This window comes from Monodelphis domestica, chromosome 1 (assembly GCF_027887165.1).
Source record: "Monodelphis domestica isolate mMonDom1 chromosome 1, mMonDom1.pri, whole genome shotgun sequence".
In the NCBI taxonomy this organism is placed as follows: Eukaryota; Metazoa; Chordata; class Mammalia; order Didelphimorphia; family Didelphidae; genus Monodelphis; species Monodelphis domestica.
This window is the reverse complement of record NC_077227.1, coordinates 76,647,579-76,673,525: the sequence shown is the minus strand read 5'-3', so window position 1 is coordinate 76,673,525 and position 25,947 is coordinate 76,647,579. Positions and strand designations below refer to the sequence as shown.

Sequence of the window (25,947 nt, the reverse complement as noted above, 5' to 3'; positions counted from 1 at the left end):
ATTACTAGAAGAAGTAATAAATAATAATAATAATAAACACCCATATTTGAAGGCATAAAAGAGATAAAGGGAGGGGTGGAGTAAACACTAAGCATCAGGAAGGCATATTCATGGGAACTCCAAAGGGGAAAACATAGTAGGGAACATTTAGATGGGAACAAAAGGAGGAGATACCTGGTGTGCCTGCTGCTACTGTGGTATATACGCAACTGACCTTCTGGACAGATATAGTAATGGGTTGATAAGTTTCAGAAACAGTACACACTTGGTACACAAGTACAATGCTGAAGTAATAGGAGTCTTTAGTCATCTGGACATTTGTTTTGCCAAAGGCAGAACAGCTAAAATATGTTCTTGACTGGCCTCAGTGATTGTTTCAGGCAAAAAGAAGGTAGAAGAGGAACTGTTTTCTGGACTTAATTCTGACCAACAAGGAAATATAGAATGTCAAGGGAGAAATAACAGGAATGCTGCAAGCTAATGATTATTCTGACATATCGCATGATGAAAAATGGGGAAAAAAGCTGAGCATAGGCTAATGGGAAGAGGAGAATTGGGTAAGACACCCTTCAAAGGCTTTAGGAAAAAAAAAGAATGCTAAATCTCTAATAGCCTGAAGTCAGTCTATGAAGAATGAGAAGCTCTCAGGAATGAAATTTTAATGACATGAGCAGAAATGATTCTTAGAAGAGGGAAAATAGAGAAGTGGCCTAAAAAGTGATGTGACTATACATTGGTGAAACTCATCAACCAACTGATTTTTAGAAACTGAGGGAAATAAGTTTAAGTGACTAGCACACAGCTAGTAAGTGTCTGAGTCCAATTTGAACTAAGGAAGATGAGTCTTTTTGCCTCTGAACCTAGTATTCTACCCACTAGGCCACCTAGCTCTTTTTCTGATAGTATAACTAGATGAGTAGATCAGAGGAATGTGGTAGATGGTAAGTAACTACATTTTAATGAAGCATATTATCCTTGGGGAAAAGATTGTACTAATGGTGCAGTTTGGTGAACTCAGAATGGAACCAAAGATTGCTAATTAATAGGTTGGAGTAATTTTAAGAATGGGAAGCTAGGTTGTACAGTGAATAAAGTGCTGGTCCTGGGGTCAGGAAGACTTGCTTTCAATTGTGGTCTTAGATACTGGTTAAGTCACTTAACCCTTTGTGCCTTAGTTTCCTCAACTGTAAAATGAGCAGGAGAAGGAAATGGCAATCCACTATTGTATCTTTGCAAAGAATACCCCAAATAGGTCATGAAGAGTCAAAAATGACTGAAAGTGATTAAACAACCAGTCACTTCAGAAGGTCTTGATGAGAGTGCTCCAGGCACCTGTCACTGGTATCTCACTGTCCATTTAAAATGTAACCAGAGAGAAAAAAGTGATGATCTCAGCAACTATAACATGTACTTTATGGAAAAGCATTCCTGTGTTAAAGGTGGCAATTGATAAGAAAAATGTGCATCCATTTCATTTCCATTTTTTTTTAAAAAACCAAATGACAAGTAGAATGTTGACTTCATCAGTCATGATAAACCACCTGGGTAGGTACTTGCATCAGAATCATAGGATGGTAGAATTGGATCTTAGGGATCATCTAGTTTAAACTAAACTCTTAACTGCTTTTCAAGTTTCACAGCTCTCTGTTGTTCTTATATCATAGTCTTTTCCTGTTAACACCTTAATTCTCATCATCAAACCCTCTCTTTTTGGAAAGAAAACCATTTAAACAAAGCCACTAAAACAGGAGTCATGTGGGTCAGCATCCCTCTTTCATGATCCCCATTTCTTTCAGTAGAAAATGAGGCATGTTTCTCAATCATTCCTCCAAGGCTGAGATAGTTCATTCTTATTTGTCAGAGTTTTATTGCCTTTTAAAATGTTGTTATTGTTTAGATGACCCATAGTTATTGGACATATTTTTCTCTTGGTTCTGCTTTCTTCAATGGGTATTATTCCACATGAGCCTTCCCATGTTCTTCTCATTTTGTCATATTCATCATTTCTTATGAAACAATAATATTCCATTTGACTGACAGTTTGTTTAGCCATTTCCCAATCAATGTGCCATTTCATTTCCATTTTTTGGCCAATCAAATAACAAGAATTTATTAAGAACCTATGTGGACACAAAGAGAAAAACGAATAGTACTTGAACTTAAAATATATTATTTTACAGAAGGGAAAACATTTACAATGCATATCAGTATTTATAAAGTATTTATAAAGTAAATATATGGGATTTTGGAGGAGGAACACTAGCTGCTAGAGGAATTAGGGAAAGACTCATGAAGGATATGGCATTTGAGCTGAGCTTTGAAGGAAGCTAAGAATTCTAAGATTTAAAGGTATCATTTTGTTATACCTGAGACCTTTCTTTTTGCCACTGACCTTGTTGGTCCACTAGGGGGTTAGTTTCAAATTGTTTTCCAAAACAGAAAGACCAATTCACAGTCCCATCAACATCAACTGCCTACCTTTAACTGGACAGCAAACTGAAGGATAGGGAGAAGAAAATTCACTTAAAGGTACATAGGTAGGAAATCAGGTTTATAGGATGATAGATTTAAAGCTAGAAGGGATCTTAGAGATTATCTATCTGAGGCAGGATGTGACTCTAGGCCTGCTATCTCATCGTCTGGTGACTTTTATTCCACACCACCCTTAGGTCTTGCCTATGTAGTCAGTCAGTTGTTGTTTTTTTCTCTAACGATTTTTTTGAGCTAAAGTGTGTCTTTCAAATTTCTATATGTTGGGGGTGTTGGTGAGTAGTGGATGGGAAAGCCTAGAGTTCTACATTCAAAGGTCTTCAAAGTAGAGCAAATCTGCCATGGAAATATCTTTCCACAATTTCACAAGTGAGTTTTCACTCTCACCTCATTATGGGCTAGGCTCTGCTTCCCAATATTTAATTGGAAACTATAGTACTAGTTCTCTCCAAAGCAGTGGCCTTTGATTTGGACAGTGACTGCTGATCTTCTTTCCATTAAGAGGACCTTCCCTTAATGTGGCGGCAACATGGCATTTGGCTTTAATTTCCATGGAGTCCTCGTGGTTTGGATTTCCTGGGATTATTCTTTAACTTTCTCAAGTCTTGATTGGGGACTATGGCTAGGAGGGGAAAATGGTAGATTCCAGGTGCTACTTGTTGTCCCCAAATGAGTGCAGAGCCTTGAGCCAAAAGAAACACAACACCCTGCCTGCTTTCGGGGTGTATCTGGAGAAGTTGCAAACACATGTTGTTTGTCTTGAGAAGTGGCCAATATTTTTTAAGTAGCCAATAAATGAAATTTATTTATAGCAAACTTTGTTTTCCCATTATAAAGAAAGACTGGGCTCTTATCCCCCCCCCCCTTGAATATGATCAATAGGGAAAAAAGGCCCACAAGTCCAATTCTCCTATTTTCCAGAAGAGGAAGCTGAGGTCCCAAATGAGAAATGACTTGTTCCAGATGGCACAGAAAACCAGTATTGATGCTAGGACTAGAACGTGGGGTTCCTAACTCCCAGGTTGGTGCTCTTTCCACTACAAACCACCACTTCTGCATCTTCCTAATTTCTTTTTGCAGTTTCACTGCTTACCCTCAGCCATGAGTAGAATATGTGTGTGTTTGTGTGGGAGCCACCAGAGAAGTGTTTTTCTTATTTAAAAGGTGAACATAAGAATAATGTCTCCCAAGAGGAGAGCAAAAGTATCAGCTGTGCAGGGAGCAAAAATGTAGCCATTAAGCCATTCATTCATTCCTCTCATTCCTTCATTCACTCTCACTTATTCAAGCAATTACTAAAGGTGGAGCCAAGATGGTGGAGTAAAAACAGGAACTCTCCTGAGCTCTCCCAAATTCCCTTCCAAACAACCTAAAAATAATGCCTGAAGACAAATTCTGGAGTGGCAGAACCACCATTTACAGAGATCCTACTAAAGAAAATTCATTGTATTCAGAGAGAGACAAAGAAATAATGTCTAATCCTTGCCTTCAAAAGGTTTATGGTCTAGTGGAAAGGTCAAAACATAGAGTAAACATCAGAGTAAACATCAGCATAGAAGTAAGGCTTCCCCTTTAAGATTATCTTTAATATACTCTGTTTGAATCTTATTTGTACAGTTGTTTGCCTATTACTTGAGGGAAGGTCTGTTTTTGTCTTTCCTTATATCTCCAACACTTAGCATAGTATTACCAACTAGTAAGTGCTAAATAGATGCTTGTTGACTACCAAGGCAGTATTTATAAAGAACTTACTATGTGTAAGTTTTGTCAAGTAAACAAAACCTAAATAATTCCTCTCAAGGAACTTATATTCTATCAGGTATACAGATAAACTGGAGTACAATTGTATATGAGGAATCCAGAGTGCTATATGATTAGGTGAATGGTAAATCGTTGACAAACTAGAGTGTATATATGAATAGAGGGACATAGACCATGAAGGAGAAGTGATATATGAGCTGGACATTAAGTAAAGGATGGGTGGACATTAAAGGATGCCAATGAAATGAGATGAGGCTAGGGAAGAGTATCACAATCATTGAAGTTTAGCTTGACTAATCCCCTGTTGCCCAAGGAAGGCTGTACTCCAGAAATGGAAGTTCAAACCTGTAGGATCCCAAGAACAGGCTACTGGTTGACTGAGGTTCCTCCCAAATATTCAGATTTTTTGAAATTTAAGGATAGCTGAGTACATGGAGGAGGATACTGCTTGATGGGCACCAAAGCTGTATAGCCACACAACACAGAAATGGTTACTGTCAAATGGGAGTTATGACACTTATTAAAATTAGCAGCCTCCCTCTTCTTCTACAGATTTTTGGCATAAGATATCATGCACATTCTAGAGCCAAGAAGGCAGCATGACTTCATGGGCGATGGGAATGACTAGGAATACTGAGTTATAAAAAACCCACTGAACCCTTCCCCTTCATATTCAGTGTCCTTGTGGCCTTCTTCCTCCTCTTCCTCTTCCTTTTTCTCTCTTAAAACCAATACTAGGAATGGGTTCTAAGGCAGAAGAGCCATAAGGGCTATAAAGGGTTACATTAATTGCCCAGGGTCACACTGCTACTAAATGTCTTAGACCAGGACCTTCCAACTCTAGCCCTGGATCCCTATCCAATGAACCACCTTGATGCTCTCTATTCCTTTGTTCTTGAAAGCCTCCCTTCTCTTGACTTTCATAGATCTATGTTACTACAATTTGCCCTCTAGCCTCTTTTTTGGTCTCCTCCTTCCTTTCCCCCAAGGTCCATTCTGCATCTCTCCACACACTTCACTCTACGTTTTGTTTTGTTTTTTTTACTAGAAACCTAACTTACACTTTGGCAGAGTTAAATGGAGAACTTCACATCTAGCCTCATTAAATTTAAGTTTGAGATTCCTCTTTCTTTCTATTGCCAAATCTATTGCCTTGTCCTACCTCTTTTTTTTGAAATGGCTCTCAGATGTTTCCCTGGCTCTTCATTCATATTCTGCTACAATCCCTTCATTGCCTCATGCCTGAATTACCTCTAGATGGTCTCCCTGCTCCTTGGCCCCTCCCCTCCACTTTGTCCTGCACAGTACTGCCTAACTAGTCGTCCTTAACTTGTATTCTGTTATGCTAATCTTTGTATCCCCCATCCTGGGCATAGTCTCTGGCAAAGAGTAAATACTTAATGGATGCCTATTGAGTGACCATAAATCTACAGTGATATTAGTTGAGAGAATTAGATTTAGACTCAAAGGACCTGAGGCTACTTATTACTGCCATGCTGATAAGCAAATAAACTCTGAGCCTCAGTTTCTTTATCTGTAAAGTGGTGTTAATAATACCTACAAATAAATGCTTATTTCACAAATTTGTAGTGAGGATCAAATGAGATATGATACATAAAAGTCTTTGCAAATCTCAAGTCAGTATGAAAAGGCCAATGAAATGGGATAATGATGACCTTGGCCAAGTCACTTAATTATTTAAATGTGTTTCTTCCTTTCCAAAATAAGGAAGTTGGATTAAATGATTCTCTAAGGTCCCTTCTAGCTCAAAGTCCCACCATCCTATTTTCTCATATTTTAGTTCTAACATCTTCAAGATTGCTCTTATTACTGAAAGCAAATTGTCACCAGGTGGCAATAATCTGCAGAGCCACATGGTCTAACCCCAAAGCATGCCTGACACACAGGTTGGCGTAGATTACCCACCAAAGTTGCTTTCTGAAAAGAAATCTCATACTAAATCCAACTCCTCTTCAGTAACCTGTAACTGCACAGCTGCAGTTACCAGGTTTTACCACTAGGTATCACTCTTGGTAACTTACCATTTAGCATTCCACCCCCCCACCCCCACCCCAACCTCCACTCTTGTCCCTTTTGTTGGAGCTGATAAAAGAATTTCAAAGGATAGAACCTCAGGTTTTATTTTAAAAAAAATTCACTCATCATTTGCAAAAATCAGTGTCTTTATAAATTTCCTCTTCATGAGCAGGATAAGGAAGCTGATTAAAAGAGGAATGGCTAAAAATTGCTGGCTTCTTAGGTGGAGAGTTCCAGGAATCAGCTTTTGATTCTGACCTGTCTGACACTTTAATCAATGACTTGGAAGAAGGTATAATTGTAAGATTTGTCAACTCTGCAGATGACACAAAGCTGGGAAGAACGGCTAACACAAGGGATCAGTTAGGATCTAAAAAGGTCTCTATAGGCTAGATTGATGAGACAAAGTCACTATGACAAAATTTTTAAAAGAACAATATAAAACCCTGTGTTTAGGTTCTAGGTATTGTAGAAGAAAGATCTGAGGATCCAAATTTCATAAAATTTCCGAGTTGGGCACAACATTTTAAAAAGGTGGCAGATTTTCTATCAAAATAAGAAAAAAGGCTTAACAAAACTGAAGTTGCCTCAAAAGGAATGATTTGCCAGTGAATTCCCCTTTATTTAGTATATTCAACCAGAGACTATATTACCATCTCTAAAGGATGTCCCTGAAGGAGTCCTGTAATGGGAAGGATGTCTCAAAAGATAACTTAGAACAGTGATGGTGAACCTATGGCATGGATGCCAAAGATGGCACACAGAGTGCTCTCTGTGGGCATTCGGTTGCCCTCCCCCTCCCCACAGTTCATTAATAGAAAGGCAAAGGGACTTAGGCAGAGCTGTCCCCTCTTCCCCACTCCAATGTGCCTGACAACATTTTTTCACATCACTTGTCCCTCCACCCAGCAGGCCAATGGAAGCACTTTTCCCCTCCCCTATAAGGGTAAGGGGGTAGGGTACACCCCATACTCTGTGTCTGGGGGGAGAGGCATGGCACTCCATCTCTAAAATGTTCACCATCACTAACCTAGAACTTCCTTTCAAAATCTAAGATCCTATAATTCTGAAGTCTGATCTAACCTCAGAAAAAAGTGTTCTGACTTACAACTATAAACACTGAAGGTCAGATTTTGCAGAGTACATCTTTGCATGACATTTCTGCTATCCTTCCCACTGCTTTGTGCTTCTTTAGGGCAGAAAACTGGCTGTAAGAGCTTAAATCCCTTTATCACCTTAGATAGAAAAAAAGAAGACTATTACAAAGAAACATCTTGTTAGAGCTGGTAAAAGTCTACAGGTCTTTCCCCAACTCTATTGAAGAAAGAATATCATTCTACTTTTTCTTTTTGAGATTAACTTCCTCCCTCCTCCCACTTGCTTTTAGACAATTTGAAATAAAACTGCTAATAATTTCAGATTTGAGTTTCGGGAACATTAATGCTGAATCCCTATTTGCAAAGGGCTTTAATTAGTTTCTGGAAGCTCCCTTTACCAAGTCAAATCCAAGTTTCTCTTTGGATTTAAGATTCTTGTGATGGCATCAGTTGATATTCAGTTCAAATTTATATTGCAAGTAATGTGGTGATTTAAAAACAATAAAGTGAGGCAGCTCTAAAAAAGTGACTGGATAGAGATCCAGGCCCAGAGATGGGAGGCCCTGGGTTCAAATTTGGCTTCAGTCACTTAACACAATTATCTAGCCCTTCCCAGAAAATGGCTTTCTTTCATCAGATAAGCTATCTTTGTTGGAAAAATTACTGCCTGAAAGAAGGTAGAGGAGACTGAAGAAATAGATCAGGTAGAACAGGTCAACTTTGACCCATCTCAAGAAAGCAGGCACATTACAATGGGGAAGCTTATGAGGATGATGAGCATCATCCCATAATCTCTAGTGATACCCTAAGCTCTACTTTTTGAGATCCAGGAAATATTTCCCAGACTTACTTTATACCTCCTAAAACCCCTAACATAGTCCTAACCATCTAAGAATTACAAAATCTCTCTGGGTTTTAATCTTGGAGGTTAATATAGATAATGATGGTTAATCCCGTGGCTTATGACAATTTGATGAAAGTTAACAAGATGATATCTACAAGTCTGTGGAATTGGTTGGGAAGTGGATAAATATATAAATGTGAGACTTTACTTGGGGGCTAGCAGTACACAGCACTACTAGTCGTTTTTAAAGCTACAATTATCAATGTATCAATAGTAAAGCAAAAATGGACCATATTCCTTCCCAGATCATACCACTAAGCTTTTACTCACCGAGATTTAACCACTATCGCTCTTAAATTGTACCTTTCTTAAAGTGGAGGATATACACGCAAGAGTGGTACAAGAAAGAGTTGAATACTTTTAGTAAGGGGCAAAATGGCCACAATCCTTGGGCAATAATGAGGGTTTCCAGGTTGGAGGAGTATGCAGTCTGGGCTATATTCAGCTAAAATCAATTAGAAGTTAAAAGAAATCAGGTCAAGCTTGGAGACTTTGGAATGGGAAAAAGGATAGTCAGAATTACAGAAAAATGCTGAAATGAGGCTTATGATACATTTGGGTTGAGCATACATAAATAATATATATATGTATATATATATATATATATAATTTAGGTATATAAACACATATACATGCATATACACATACATATATATACACACACTTCCCTATAGGTAAAGGTATTGTGAAATGTATATAGAATGCCTTCTATGTTCACTAATACAGGAAATATCTTGATTTCACCAAAATTTGAGAATTCCCTCTCCCAACATAGGTTCCAACCCAAATCTGATTGAGTAAATCAGTCCTGGGGAGTTCCCTGAGGCACAGTGAACACTTAACCTTACCAGATAGGTTAATGACATGTCTAGGGTCATGCAGTTAATAAAAGTCAGAGATAGGTTTTGAATTCAGTGTCTTCTAATATCATGTCTAGCCCTGCTTTCACGGCACTGTGTTTCTTTATCACTATGTGCTTGAAGAGATGCTTAATAAATGTCTATTGGATAGAATGGAATTGTATTGAATCTATCCCAAGGGAAAACTGGGCTCATTAGACAGTCAGTTGGTCTTTTTTTCTTCTTCTTCTTCTTCTTTTTTTGAGTTGCTGATTTTTATAAGCAGTCCATTTTGTGCCTCATTTACTTCCCTGGAGCTCCCTGCACCCATTCACTTGAGGTCACTTCATTTCCTTACAAATCATCCTTTTTATCTGCTTGGTTCTTCATTTCACAGACTGACTGAATTCTAAGTGTGCCTCCTGCCACTGAGACATTCGATGAAATATCACATTTTGACTCCATTGTGGGAGTACTAGAATTGTAAGTTTTCCCCGTTCTTTTACCGTCCAGTTAGAATAAATGAGGAAATGTATTGCTGAAGGAAATTCCAGACTCAATCTATTCCCTGTATTTAAGCAGCCTGGTGGTAGATAAAGAATGTTTCCTCAGAGGAAACCTTCAGATCTCTATTCCCTGTCCACTAATGGTAGTTTAATCTAAAACAATATATAATGTCTGAAATCTCGTGAAAGTGACAAGCTGCTTGGAATAAGAACCCAGAGGATTATGAGTTAGTATTTTCCTGTCATAATAGTTGGTCCCACAATCAGTTTCAACTTTTCCTTAGAGGATGATGGATAATTTTAGGATGCTTCAGATGTTAACTCAGGGATGACTAATTTGTCTTTTTTTCTGCCACAGTTTAGCCGACATAAGGAAAAACAAGACTGATGAATACCTACTGTTGCCAGGTAACAGCATCCACAGTGCTCCCAGCTACCTTCATGAACCTAGGAAGAAAGGAAGGAAAAACCTCATGAAACTTAAATTAAGTGACATAAGCGAGGGTCAAGTCAAATAATAAAAAAAAGCAAATGGTGCTTTCCGGCCTAGCGCAGGAACCACAGTAAGGCTTTGTAGTTCTTTCTGGGGCTAGTCCTCAGTTTAGGTGAGATTGGTTCTTTTTTTCCATGCCTATAAAACCACAGAATGTCAGAGTCAGAAGAGACCTTCCAGAACATCTAGTGCTACCCTGATGAAAAAGACCCTCTAACCATTCCCAACAAATGATCACACAGCTTCCCTTCATGGACTTGAAGTGAGGAGAAAGCTGCCTACTCTTAAGACAGCCCATTTCTCCTTTGGAAATCTCTAATTGTTACTAAGTGTTTCTTTACATCAAGCCTAAATCTACCTTGCTACAACTTTTAGACATTACTCCTAGTTTGGTTTACCCTTCACCTCCCACCCCAAGCCAAGCTAAATAATGTGAATTGTTCACATACTAGTACTCTCAACATTCCGCTATCATCATGTACCTTCCTAAATCTTTTCTGTATTAAATACCTCCAATACCTTCATTAGATCCTCAAATGGTATGATGGTATGTATACTTCCCAGTCCTCTTGCACTGATCTACTTCTATGTATTCTCTCAACTAGCCAATATTCCTTCTAAAATACAGTGCCTTGAAATGGCATTCTGGAACATTTGAAGGCTGAAGTCCAGAATTCAAGGCACAGCTTTGCCTCTTACTAGTCATAAGGCTTTGGGCAATTTGCATCACCTCTCTAGCCTTCAGGTTAGTCAACGGGAAGATGAAGGGGTTGAATTAGATGGTTTTGAAGGTCTCTTCTAGCTCTAAATCTATGATTCTATTATCCTATTTTAGACTGTAAGAGGATCTCAGCCTCTATGTTCTAGATACTATCATTTTTTCAACATTTAAGTGAATTTTTGTTAATGTCTTATTTTTTACTAATATTTTATTTTTCCCAGTTACATACATGTAAAAACAATTTTAATACTTAAAAAATCTTGAGTTTTATGAGATATTATTTTACTTTTCAAAAATCCATTCCTTCCATTTTAGAATCAATACTATGAATTGCTTTTAAGGCAGAAGAGTAGGAAAGGCTAGACAATGGAGTATTAAGTGACTTGCTTAGGGAAACATTACTAGGGAGTATCTGGAGCCAAATTTCAACCCACAACCTTCCATCTCCAGGTCTTGCTGTCAGTCCTCTGAACCACCTAGCTACTCCCTAGACACTTTTTTCAATGCATCCTAACATCATATTTACTTCTTTTGGCTTTTATGTCAATTTATTGGTTCATATTTGCTTCAAATGGCAGTTTACTAAATCCTTAATTTTTTTAAGATATTTTATTTTCCAAATTAAATGTAATAAAAATTTCCTTCATGTTTTCTAAAGTTACAAGATTCATATTATCTTCTTTCCTCCCTTTCTAGAGGTGGCAAGTAATTAGATCTGGGTTGTACATGTATTATTATGCAAAACCCATTTTCATATTGGTCATTGTTGTAAGAGAATAATATATAAAATCAAAACTCAATAAATTAAAGTGAAAAATAGTATGCTTTGATCTACTTCTTTCCCTAGAGGTAGATAGCATTCTTTGTCATAAGTCCCTCAGAATTGTCCTGAGAGTATTACTGAGAGTAAGTCTTTTGTTGTTGATCATTCTACAATATTGCTATTACTGTGTACAATGTTCTCTTGGTTCTGCTTATTTCACTATGTGTCAGTTTATGTAGATCTTTCCAGCTTTTTCTGAAGTCATCCAGTTCATCATTTCATACAACACAATAGTATTCTATCACCATCATAAGCTACAACTAAAACTGTCCAGTATCTACCAAATTACTCACTTGGGAGTCTCAGACCTTCTCATTCTTCTTTTGATTTCGGTTTCACCTTACCTCTGCTCTTCCTAAGTGATAACCTCTACCTTCTAAGTACCAATGAATATGTGAGATGCCACAGCCCTTTAATTTCATGACTCTGCTAGCTTCTACTTTCCATTCTTATCAGTCATCCACCAGCAAGTCAAATCTTAGATTTTATCATTATAAGATGCTGCTCAACTTTCATGAGATTGAAGACTTAAGGCTGGAAGGGTCTTAGAGATCATCAAGTTGGACTTACTGTATGTGTATGTATGTATTATATATATATTTATTCACACATACATAAAAATATGTATTATACACAGAGAGAAACTGAGACACAGGAAGATTAAGTAATTTGCCTAGCATCACATAATTTAGTAACTATCTAATTTGGTGCTCTATTTTTGATCATACCATCAAATGATTTTGATTTTCTGATTTTACCCCAGTCATACTTGGCAATTGTAGATCAAGGCTGGAGAAATTAATAATACTATTATAGCAATGAAGATTTTCAGTATGGAAGTAGAGAAGCAGGGTCCGAGGATTTTAGGGTAATAGTTATTGAGAAATCAAAGAGGCAAGTCATGAAATCAAAGAGGCAAGGCAATGAGCGAAGTCAAGATGAGATTATATAGACCAGGAGAAGGGAATTGGTTCAATTGAAAGAAGGCCACTATAATGGAAAAGACTGAGTTTAGCCTATATGAGAGTGTGAAGGGTATGTGGATAGGAACATACTTCCCAAGGTCTGGATCTTGGAGATGATATGAATTTGAGATCCACTGAAATCCAATATGTGACCATGTTCGCTCTGTTGTTGAAATAGAAATCAGATGATTGAGAAAGGGAGATGTCAAGTTGCTCTAGGGATCATGAGCAAAAAATACTAACGTGCCAGAGGATCAGGGTGGAGATGTGAGTATCACTGAATTTACTTCATCCTTGAAGAAGCCATTATTTTCTCCTACCATCCTCAAACTATGATCCTATAGGACTCTCCCAGCCAAACTCCTGAATTGTATACATTTATTACTTTTATCTCATATCACTCATTCAATTCTTGAAAATATGGGGAGGGAGGAATTCTAGATGGAACATTACCACTAGTATCAAATAAGTTGAAGTCAATTTGGGACATAAACATACTGAGAAATGAGGACACCATTTTTGCATATATATATTTTATACCTGAGCATCCTGCCAATGGGCTACAAGCCAAATGATAAAAAAAAACAGTAGTATCACGTGCTCACATTCAAATCACACTGACCTAACCCCAGGATCATGATTAGAAATTTGGAGAAATACAGCTAACAAGCAGAATTGACTTAAGAGAGCCTTTATTGTCCAGTGAAAGTTACTGCTGCTGCTAAGTGACTACTGGACAGTGGGGCCGTGAGTGGTGGTAGTAATGGAAATATTTTAGTATCTTGAAATGTGTGGCTTTATTGGGTATCATATAAAAGTGAAGAGTCTCAGATTTAGAAACTGCTTAAGTTGGGCATCTGTAACCATGCTTGACTGGAGACTTTAACCTTTATCCCTAAGGGTATGTCTGAGAACTTCAGTTTCTACTTGTTCAGAATGTTGTTTCTGTCATGTCCGACTCTTTGTAAACCCATTTGGGATTTTCTGGGCAAAAGTACTGGAGTGGTCTGCCATTTCCTTTTCCAGGTCATTTTACAGATAGGAAAACTGAGGGGAAAAGGGTTAAGTGACTTATCCAGGATCATACAGCTAATAAATATTATTCTCAGCATCTACACAAAGGACCTAATCCTTCCTTGCTGAAAAATGTTTCAATTTATCTGAAGATTACAACTATGGCCTGGCTGCATTCATAATTTATAACCTATATGCAATCATTCTTAAATCCCTTCAGACCCAATATTTTAAGGCAAAATTGTCTAGTTTGCCTTTGCAGCAATGTTACAGCCTGCTGGGTTAGAAACCTATTTTACATTGAACAATGAAGGAGATGCCATTATTCATTGCACATTTGTATGAAAGTATCCAGTGAGTCACAATGTCCCATCCCCATCCTCAGCAAAATAGTCAGGCCAGCTCCTAGCAGATGGAAGCATTTCTACATTGAATTATTGTGAAGTATGTGTGTGAGGGAGAGAAGAGATGATCTACAAATACTGTCAAGTGAAACACGCATCCCTAAGTGCTACAAGGATGACCACACACATCCTCAAATGTCAGATTTATAGAGAAGCAAGCCCTCAGTTTTTAGATGTTAATGTAGATGGCAACATCTTGCTAATGGCAACGGTTCAGAAAATGAGGCTGATTAGACACAGTCCCAGATGGCAAAAGCTGTGGTTGGTGAATTTTAGAGACTTCTATTTTTTAATTATTATTATTCTTTTGCCCTCATTTCCTTTCCTAACTGCTATCTGCTTGCCACTGGGGATGACACAAATCTCGAAAGCACAGGAACTCATCTGTGTCATGAGGAAAAGAATATCTGTAATACCTAACCTCCCAGGGATTATTACAAAGATAAAGGGAGATTTTATATATATATATATATAAAGTGTTTTGCAGATTTTCATGCAAAAAGGCAGAAAATCACAGATTTAGAGCAGGAAAGGACTTCAGAAATCATCATATCACAAACCCTTCATTTTACCAGGGAGGAAGATGTATCCCAGACACATTAAAGCAACTTGCCCAAGGTCATGTAGGTAATGAGATGCAGAAGCAGGATGGGAAGCTAAGTCCTCTGTTCCAAATTCAGACCTATTTGTACTACAGCAAACAGCCTAGTCTCTTTGCTGTGACTTTTTAGATTTTGGGATCATGTTGCTAGACCCTTTTTGTCTGCTTCTTGTGAATTAATAACATGTCAACAGACGTGGCTTCCTAAGAACTATAAGCAATAAACTCTATATCAATCAATCAATATTTATTAAGCACCCACTATGTGCTAAGCCCTTGGAATATGAAGATATAAATGAAATAATCCAATGGGTTTACAATCTAGATGGTTTTGCAACAAAAATGGGAAAAGGTGCAGCAAATTCAATTAATGAGCCTGAAATTATTGTGTAAAAATGTTTTCTCATCAAATATTATTACATGAGCAAACTAAGCTATACATTCCTAAACTATTAGAGTGACATTAGTTCTTAAAAGCTGCTTTTACAAAAGTTGTTGTTCAGGCACATCTGACTCTGTGACTTTGAGTACTATACTTTCTTGGCAAAGATACTGGAGTGGTTTGTCATTTCCTTATTCAGTGGATTAAGGAAAGTAGAGGCTAAGTGACTTGCCCAAGGTCACAAAGCTATTAAGTGACTGAGACTAGATTTAAACTCAGGTCTTTCTAACTCTGGGTTCAGCGCTCTATCCATTGTACCTCCTAGGAGCCTCCTATTTATAAAAGAACTACAAAAAGCATTCCAAATGTCCAATTTCTTCCTTCATCCAAATATCCCAACTTCTGTTCAAACAAGCCTCACATGACCTAGGATATTCTAAGAATGTTACATGTCCAAATGAAATCCATTACTATCATGTAGCAAAATCTGGACAATACAAGGAAAGAATACATATTCTGAATAAGTTCCAGAAAGATGGATTTGTGTTTATTTTATAGAAATGGGAAATGAAGAGAAGCAGTACTGGCTTCTAAGGGCAGAGAGCCACTGTCGTGGAAGAAAAATGTTCCAACAGCAGTTGAGCAGAAAAAAAAATGGAACTGGAATGAGATGAAAAGTGGAAAAAGAGAGATCAAGGATCATACAGCAGAGAGGCCAACTTGTAGGAAGAGAAAATAGAAGACCAGAGTAAGAGTGTGGCATGGTATTAGCTGAGCAACAGAAACAAATTCTCAATTACCTTTTGGCGTTAGATGGGTAGGACTAAACCTAATCTCTTCCACAAAAAGCCTACCCCATGTCATATCCATAGTGACTGAAAGGCGAAAGATCCCAAGGACAAGATATTCTACTTTCTGACCCCAAATGTCTCACAAACAGTTTCTCTCCAGGTCTAGCTTGGATACTGTCAAAAATGTTTTCTTACGCATGATCATATTTTTATTGAGTGGAATAAGTTGGGGGCCCATTAGAAAGAAACACTGAGCAAGTTACAGGGAAGATCCTAACAGAACCTAGTGGAAAGGAGAAAAGAAATTCACTCAGAAACAAGCTTATCCCAACTCCAGTGCTGGATAATAGACAAAATGAAGAAAAAGGCAAGAGAACACAGTCAGAAAGGCAGCTGGAAGTAGGTGGGAATACAAGAGAAAGCACTAGAGAAAGGCAAACAGGATCATAAGAAATGGGAGGATATAGAGGAGTGTTACTAGAGTCCCCTGACTAGGGAAAAACCAAGGGCTCCCCTCTGCTATTCAAGATCTAGAGACTAGGAGATATGTTTTGCCAAAAAAAAAAAAAATCTCAACTCTTCCATTGCTTTCCCTTCTATTAAGACAATCAATTATGTAATCACAGTAAAAAAGCCATTTTAGGTCCTGGCTCAAGCCTAGAAAATCTGGGCTTCTGCTTTTATTTACTACCTTCAGACAACTTCAAAAGGAGAACAAAGTAGACAAGACATTTGCTGGATTTTGCACATGTCTACTACATATCTACCTAGCTGATTGCCTCTCTTAGGAACCAACTGACATCAATGCTTGGCTTCCTATTACTGCAGCTCAACTGGAACAAGTGTATCCAAAGATGGAACTTCAAAGAAATGTAAGAATGAAAAAAAATGTCATGAAGAAAATGTATGATAGGAAGAAAAAGAAGGGCTGGTCATATGACCAAGTCAAGGCTGGGCAGGTGGGGTGCCTAGTATTCCATAGGTATCCTCATGACTTTAGGCAAAGCAGAGGGTTGGTTCTAGCCAAAAGGTAGTCTTGCTGTGACAAACTCATGGAAGGACAGTTATGAGCTGCATCTTTGGAGGCAGCATCTGAATGAATGAGATCATAGATCCTTCTAACTGAATTAGAAGAAGAATAATAGGATGCTGTGGAAAGAACACTGAGCTTGAGTCAGGAAAAACTAGGACTCATATTCCTCTTTTAAAATTTGTGGGATCACAGGGAGACCATTTAATTTCAATGAGCCTGAGTTTCTTTATCTGTAAAACAAATATGAAATCAATCCTCAACTTTCATGAGGATAATGTTCCTAGAAAATGTCACAGAAGCAAAAAACATGAATGTTGATACTTTGAACCTACAGGAAATGGGGATTAGGCTCCCATAACCACTAAAAAGTAAAATCTTTAGCTAATTTTTGCTCTAAATACAATTTTTTTACATATAATCCTTTATAACAAAATATTAATTCTGATAACATGCACTTTTCCAAACACAGTAACCATGAAATAATCCATAAAATAAAGTACACAAAATAAAATTGATAACATGCAAAATAGTTTTTCTTGCTTTTAATTCCCTAGAATTCTGTGATTTTTTTTGCATTCATATCTCAATTAAAAAGAACACATTGACTTCAGACAATATTCACTTTTCATAGCACAGGAAATCCATAGGATCCATAAAGCTTCCTTCCTGTTTATGGATATAACAAATAATCAATTCATTAACACCAAACTTGCTGACGAATAATGGCCACAGAAGTTTATTAAACACTTTTATTTTCTTAGCTGTATTGCTGACTTTGAGTGCTTGGGCTTAGAGCCTAAAAGAGCTTTAAACTATGCTTTGGGGACATCATTGTAAAAGAAACCTTGAATTGTAAAGGCAAACAATGAAAATATGTGAATGATGCACAGGGAGCTCTTCACTCTACAATGGCAGGGTGAACAAAGGCAGTGAAGCACGTAGTAGGATACTCATCCCTTGAGAAACTTGCACACATTGTTCCCATCTTTTTTTCTCTGCTGTGCAGAGCTGAAAATGTGCATGGTTGCCAATGTAAAAGTGAAAATGAGGTTACTAATAATATCACGAGAATGCCTGAAGTCATGAAAGTTAAACATGTGCATGTTAAAGATTAACTATAATTACAATATTACTTACCTCACTGAGTTGTTGTGAGTCTAAAATGAGAGGCAGTATGTAAAATGCTTTGCAATTATTTAAAGAAATCTATCAGTGTCATAGGGTAAAAGAAATACTAATAGCTAGCAGTTATATAGCTCTGTAAAGTTTATAAAGTACTTTACATACATTATCTCATTTGATCCAACAACCCTCAGAGATAGGCACTATTGTTATCCCTATTTCACAATTGGGGAAATTGAGGCTAATAAGTGATGGGATCAGGGTCACATAGCTAAGAAATATTTGAAACAAGAGATAGCTGAGATATTTTCTTGAAGAAATCTCAGTTGGAAGAGATATCTTCAAACGAGCATTTGAACTCAGGTCTTTCTAACTCTAGGTCCAGTTGCTCTATCTACTTCAATATCCAATGGCTAGTAGTAGTAGTAGTAGTAGTAGTAGTAGTAGTAGTAGTAGAAGTAGGAACACCAGTAATAGTAGGTCTTCCTGACTTCAGGTTTAGGGCTCTATCTACCATCCAGTGGTCAGTAGTAGTAGTAGAAATGGTGGTAGTAGTAGTAATAGTAGTAGTAGTAGTAGTAGTAGTAGTAGTAGTAGTAGTAGTAGATCTTCCTGACTTTAGTTCTAATGCTCTAACCACTTCACTACCTAAATGCAAATAGCAGTAGTGATATTATGATAGTAGTGGTGGTGATAGTAGCAGTAGTATAGCTCACCAATGCTTTGGAAACCTTTTATAAAAGGCTATATAATTCTCCAAAATGGGTTAGAACTAAAGAAAATCATTTACAGATATTGGTAGCAAACACCTTAAGCCTTGAATCCTAAGTGAATTGAATAGAAAAAACAAATGACTAACTTCAACACAGCTGCAAAATTCTCAGCCAGAAAAATATGAACGATGGAATAACGTGCAGAGAATCCTATTGTCAGAGAAGGGAAACAGGCGTGAAATACCTCTGGGAAGCTGACATTCAGGTTAGGTTCTAGCATCATCAGTGGGTCCCTGAGCATCCTAGTCTATTCCCTGGCTTGGAACAGGGCCACTAGATGAGGAAGTGAAGGACCACACAAAGAATGTGAGTAATGTTTCCACATAGGTACCCAAACCTTCTGCCTAAGTAGTTAGGAGGAGAGGACACAGGATTTTCAAAGATCAGATGCCTAAAAATGTCAGGACTCTGGTGACAAGAAATAGTGGGTGGTCCTCTTAAAGAGTAACAACAGTGTGCTGGGCTCTCACTTCAAGGCTCAGCTTTGCAAAGGGGTGGGAATCTCTCTAGTGAAGATAGGAGACAGAAGAGGCCAGGCAACTGTAATAAAGGGAACATCACAGCTCTAGGAGATGGTTCAGCATTTGGTCATCTTCTCCTTTAAAGCTGAATCACCTGCCATAAATAAAAGCAAAATATCCCCTTACATTTCTAGAGTTCTTTTCATCCCCAAGGATCACCAAATCTGGGAGAATTTCTTTCTTTTTGTTATCCACCTGCATGTATGACGTGCTTGAAATATTGTCAGGCTCTCTCCCCAAGGGGATATTGCAGCTCTCTCTTCTAATAAGGCACATCTTTATTCATGGTCTTATGTATTTATTTCTCTCTTCCAGACTTCAGAGTGTGACCCAGAAGACTGAGTTCTGGATCTTGCCCCCAGGAAAGAGGATAAATCCTGCACAATCGGTAGCATATGCCCTAAAGATTGTATGCTCCAAGAGTGAAGGCTGAACTTTCTTTCTTTGTCTATAGGAAATGATCAAACGATTCTGTAAAATAACTTATTCAATTCTAGAAACCTTAGAGCTCAGAATTATCTTGAAGTCCATAGCGATTAAAAAAAAATTAAAAGAAAGTTGGATTTGGAGGCAGAAGATTTAGGTTCAAATTGTGACAGGTTAGCTATCTGCCACCATATTGTTCCATGAATCCAAAGGGACTTTTTGCTCCTTGTTTGCCTAAGGAGCTCCTTCCCATTGCCCAGAGGCAATCTCAACTTGCCATTTTCTTGGAAACTTCTTTCCTTCCCCCTCAGTCTTTGAGCAAACCTTAAGGCTCTTTTAAAGTATGTTCCACACTTTTCTGAGAAATTAAAGACTTTTTTTCCTATTGACTCTATAGACCAGTTTGTATTCTCATTCTCTTTCCCTTCCTCCCCTTCTCTGTCTTTCCTTCTTTATCTCTTTGCTTCCCTCTTCCTATATCTTCATCTCTCCTCTGTCTGTCTGTCTTTGCTTCTTTTCTTTCCCTCTCTCCCTATTTCTGTTTCTCCTACTGTCTTTTCTGTCTGTTCCTTCAGGTCCATCTCTCCTGGTCTGCCTCTGGTTCTGTCTCTTGTCTCTCTTTCTCTCTCCTTCTCTCTTTTTTCATTTATATCTATAACTTCTCTGTCCCTCTCTTCCCTCACTTCTCTGTCTGTCTGTCTCTCCTGCTGTGGCCCTTACAAAAGGTAAGGAAAAGAAATTTCAGTCTTCTGTTGACCTTTGCACATATCTACTACATCTCTATCTAGACATAAAGAAAGACATACACGTAGGTTGACATACTAACATAGTGAAAAGACTGTAAATCAGGAAATTAGGCTTGAGGCCAGACTTTGCAACTCAAAAAACAAAACATGTGGCTTTGAGCAAATGACAACCTCTAGGAGCCTTGGCTTCCTGATTTATAAAAATATGCAGAGAGTAATTAGCAAAAAGTGATTTTTTGTTGCTTTAGCCACAGCAAGTCAGGAAAGACATAAAGAGACCATGAGCTTAATTAATGGTGGAGCACATTCACCAATAAAATCCTGTATCCCTTGAAATATTGAGGTGAGAACCCACACAGAGTCCAGCTAATGGGCCCCAAGACTATCTTGGCCTATAATCTTTGCCAATAGTTCATATGTGTGTGTCTGTGTCTGTGTCTGTGTGTTGATTCTAAGACAGCAGGTAAATGTAAAAAATAAAAAGAATCAATACTAAGTATCAGTTCTAAGGAAGAAGAGCTGTAAGGGCTAGGCAACTGGACTTAAATGACTTGCCCAGAGTCACACAGCTAGGAAGGGTCTGAGGCCAGATTTGACTCCCTATTACCCCCAACTCTAGACATGGCTATCTTTGAATCATTTAGATGTCCCCTTAATATTGATTCTAAAACAGAAAATAGGGTTTAAAAATAAATATTAAAAATATTTTTAAAGTTGTTTTTTTGTTTGTTTATTTTTACCAAGAGTAAAGTCTCTAAGCAACAGCTTACAGTGTTGCTATTGTATAGTCATTTCAGTTGTGTTCAATTCTCCATGACACCATTTGGAGTCTTCTTGACAAAGATACTGGAGTGGTTTGCCATTTCCTTCTCTGGCTCATTTTACATTTGAGGAAACTGAGGCAAACAAATTTAAATGACTTGCCCAGGGTCACATAGTTAGTAAGGTTGGGTTTGAACTCAAGTCTTCCTCCAGACTTGGCACTCTAACTACTGTACCGCCTAGCTGCCCCAGACATTACATAGTAAGGTGCTTAACACATATCTGTTGAACTAAACTGAGGAGTAATCTGCAACATTCACCAATGGGGAGTGGTCAGTAGTCAGTGCATACTCCTACTGATGAGCTCCTGACAGCTCTTTGGAATATCTCTATTCCCTCTCTAGGGACAGTGGGACACCACAGTCTCTCCCATTAGGAACCCAACAGGCAGACTTTTTCTTCTTTTCCTTTGTATTTTGGTTCAGTAGTTCATAGTTGAAACAAAACAGAACAATTATTAGGAATAAACACTACAATAATGACTTGGTGAAGCAAATTGTCCCCAGCTGTGTATCTTTCCACTGTGCTGAGCTCATGTAGAGTAAGCAGGTTTCTGCGCCAGGAGCAGAGCCCGCCATCATCCTCATGACACTGAGAGTGCTGAGCCCATCTTCTGGCTCTACTCTTTCCTGCCCTCTGAACTGCGTGGAAGATGGGCTCTGCTCTCACATGCCAAGTGGTCATGGAAAAATCCCAACCCTGCCCCCTTGCACTATGTATCTGCTTGTTTTCCACATGAAGGACTAGAGAACAAGATGATTAGAGCATCTTTTATAAAACTGTCAGGAGCAAGAAAATGATCAGAACAGGTTCTTGAGGGGGAAAAGTGTGGCAAAGTGGAAAGAGCTCAGTCAGGAAAGACAGGGGTTGGAATCCCACTTCCAATACTTATTTAGATGTTTGAATATGGTCAAGTCATTGACTTTGAGTCTCAGTTTCTTCATCTGTAAAATGAGTGAGAGCAAGATAAGCAAAGTCCTTAGCAACATTAAAGTGACATTGATGCCAGTCATTATTCTGTGCTAACTCAGGGCCATATTACCCATTAGGTACACACAGTAGGCATTTTGTAGGCAACTTCAACCTAGAGAGCGAATCAGCCAAATGTATATATAAAGAATAATGACATAAATGCAAGGGGGACTAGAGGTATCTTACTGTGGCCACTGTAGAATCAAACATTGCTTTTGAAAGAGATCTGTGATTTTTTCTAGTATAGAGAATTCCTGGTGTGGAGAGTTCTTTCACCAATGTAAATCATCGGCTTGTGTGTGTAATATAAGGACAGATGGCACAACAGATAGAGTTCTAGACTTAAATTCATGAAGACCTAAATATGAATTCTGCCTCAGATATTTATTGTAACTGTATGACCCTTGGCAAGACAGCTAACCTTTTTTTGCCTCAGTTTATTCATCTATAAAATGAGAATAATAATAGGATCTAAAGCACTGGGTTGTTAGATTTAAATGAGATAACATGTAAAGCATTTTGCAAACCTTAAATGTCAGCAATAACAATTCAGCAGCAATAGTTAGAAAGAGAAATGCCATTAAAAATCACCCTAAACAATATAAAATACTTAGGAATCTATCTGCCAAGGCAAACACAGGAACTATATGAACACAACTACAAAACAATCTCCACACAATTAAAACTAGATCTAATAATTGGAAAAACATTAATTGCTTATGGGTAGGATGAGCTAATATAATAAAAATGACAATTCTACCCAAATTAATTTACTTATTTAGTGGCATACCTATCAAACTACAAAAAAAAACTTTTTTACTAAGTTAGAAAAAATTATAACAAAGTTCATTTGGAAGAACAAAAAATCAAGAATACCAAGGTAATAAATGAAAAAAATTGTGACAGATGGGGGCCGAGCCATACCAGATCTTAAACTGTACTATAAAGCAGTGATTATCAAAATAATTTGGTACTGGTTAAGAGACAGAAAGGAGGATCAGTGGAATAGACTCAGGGTAAGTGACCTCAGCAAGAAAGTCTATGATAAGCCCAAAGATCACAGCTTTTGGAACCAAAATCCATTATATGATAAAAACTTCTGGGAAAATTAGAAAACATTATGGGAGAGATTAGGTTTGGATCAACATCTCAAACCCTACAACAAGATAAATTCAGAATGGATGAGTATACCTGTTAGATTTATGGGAAAGAAAAGATTTTAAGATAAAGCAAGATATAGAGAATATTACAAAATGTAAAAATGAATAAGTTTGATTACATTAAATTAAAAAGGGTTTGTACAAATAAAACCAATGCAAGCAAAATTAAAAGGGAAGCAACAAATTGGGAAAAAAATCTTTATAACAAAATCCTCTGACAAAGATCTAATTACTCAAATTTATAAGAAGCTAAATCAATTGTACAAAAAATCAAGCCATCCTTCAATTGGTAATGGGTAAAGGATATGAATAGGCAGTTTTCTGATAAAGAAATCAAAACTATCTATAAGTACATGAAAAAGTGTTCTAAATATCTTCTAATTAGAGAAATACAAATAAAAACAACTCTGAGGTATGACCACACAACTAGCAGATTGGTTAATATGACAGCAAAGGAAAGTAATAAATGTTGGAGAGAATGTGGCAAAATTAAGATATTAATACATTGCCGGTAGAGTTGTGAATTGATCCAACCATTCTGGAAGGCAATTTGGAACTATGCCCAAAGGGAATTAAAAGACTGTCTGGCCTTTGATCCATCCATACCACTGCTTGGTTTATACCCCAAAGATATAATAAGGGAAAAGACATGTACACAAATATTTATAGCCATACTCTTTGTGGTGGCAAACAATTGGAAAATGAAGGTATGCCCTGTGATTGGGGAATAGTTAAACAAATTGTGGTATATGTTGGTGATAGAATACTATTGTGTTCAAAGGAATAGTGAATTGGAGGAATTCCATGTGACCTAGAACGAACTCCAGGAATTGATGAAGAGTGAAAGGATCAGAACCAGGTGAACATTATACACAGAGACTGATACACTGTGGCACAATCAAATGTAATGGATGTCTCTAATAGCAGCAATTCAATGATCCAGGACAATTCTGAGAGACTTGTGAGAAAGAGCACTATCTCCATCTAGAGGAAAATCTGTGGTGGTAGAAACACAGAAGAAAAGCAATTGCTTGATCCCATGGTTCAATGGGGATATGATTGGGGATGTAGACTCTAAATGATTGCCCTAGTGCAAATGTCAATAATATGGAAATAGGTCTTGATCAATGACACCTGTAAAAATTAGTGGAATTGCGTAACGGCTATGGGAGAGAGGTTGGGGAAGGGAGGGAAAGAACACAAATTAATGGAACCATGGAAAAATCCTAAATTAAATAAATAAACTTGCACAAAATGTGTTAGCAATAATGATGATGATACCTGGGGCACCGAGAACATATGGAACTTGCCCATGGTAACACAAGTAGTATGTGTCAGAGGCAGGGATTTTACTGATTCCAAAGTCAGTTCTCCATTAATATGTCACAATTGTGCAGAAATAATTTCAGCACTTTGAGTGCTGCAGTTCTTTTCTTTTCCCCCCTTTTCCTTCCCCCCTCTGTCCTTCCTTCCCTCCTTTCTTCCCTCTTTCATCTGTTTTTACCCCTTTTCCTCCTCTGTTATTAAACAACTTCTCCTTTACATGTCTTTCTTTCTCTCCCTTTCTTTCTCCCTCCCTCTCTTTCTTCCTCTTTCCTTCTCTCTCTCTCTCTCTCTCTCTCTCTCTCTCTCTCTCTCTCTCTCTCTCTCTCTCTCTCTCTCTCTCTCTCTCTCTCTCTCTCTCTCTCTCCCTCCCTCCCTCCCCCTTTCTCCCCCTAATACTTTCCAAACTCTACCATAAAGTAGGAGATAAATAAATGATTATTAATTGATTATCCCTTAACCAAATACACTAACAATTTTTTAAATATTTAACATTTTACACTGTATTTTAAGTTACACAAAATGCAACACAAATTAATAGAAACACAGAATTTCAAAATATCCTAAGCAATAACCTAATCTCCTCTCCCCCTCAATTTTAAAACTGAAAAAATTGAGACTCAGTAATTTTGCACAGCTAATAAGTGGTTAACCAGGATTCAAATACAGGTTTTCTAATTCTAAATCCAGCACTCTTTCTAGTTCACTCAATTGCCCTATAGAGGTGTGTTAATATCACATTTAGATGAGCTAAGGTGGGGAGACGAGCGCCCCCATACATACCCCCCAAAGATATCATGAGCAGTGGATTCATAGTAGAGCTAAAAAGATCAAGGGGACAGGAACCCTATGCCAGTTCAACCCAAATTGAATATCCTGCAACCATGAACTTCATCATAATTGAATAATATGGACCTTCAATAAAAGAGAAATATCTGATATATTCCTACACACACACACACATACACGAATATTCTGGGAGCAGATTATTCAACTTGCAAATGCAAGAAATGATAATATAGAAATGCAAGATTGTTAAATAAGCTTAATTTTCTCCTTACTTATTTTGGCAATCAGTGACATATTAGCCATTTTTCTTCTATAATTTCCATTTAAGTGTCCTTATCAGAAAAAAAAAAACAGGAGCAAAACAAGAAGTGGAACATCTACTTTTTCTCCATTTTCTTTTAGCCTTATTGTCTACCCTTGTTTATTTAATAT

At 37.6% G+C, this 25,947-nt stretch overlaps 1 protein-coding gene across 1 annotated transcript in view; it reads right to left on the bottom strand.

The window, feature by feature from the left end:
* The window catches only part of HPSE2 (heparanase 2 (inactive)), a 753,270-nt gene that overhangs the window by 280,141 nt on the left and 447,182 nt on the right, over nt 1–25,947 (bottom strand). The window contains exon 6 of the mRNA XM_056801127.1: nt 10,034–10,081. Within this exon, the coding sequence (XP_056657105.1) occupies nt 10,034–10,081 (48 nt within the window). The remainder of the gene's footprint in view (nt 1–10,033; nt 10,082–25,947) is intronic.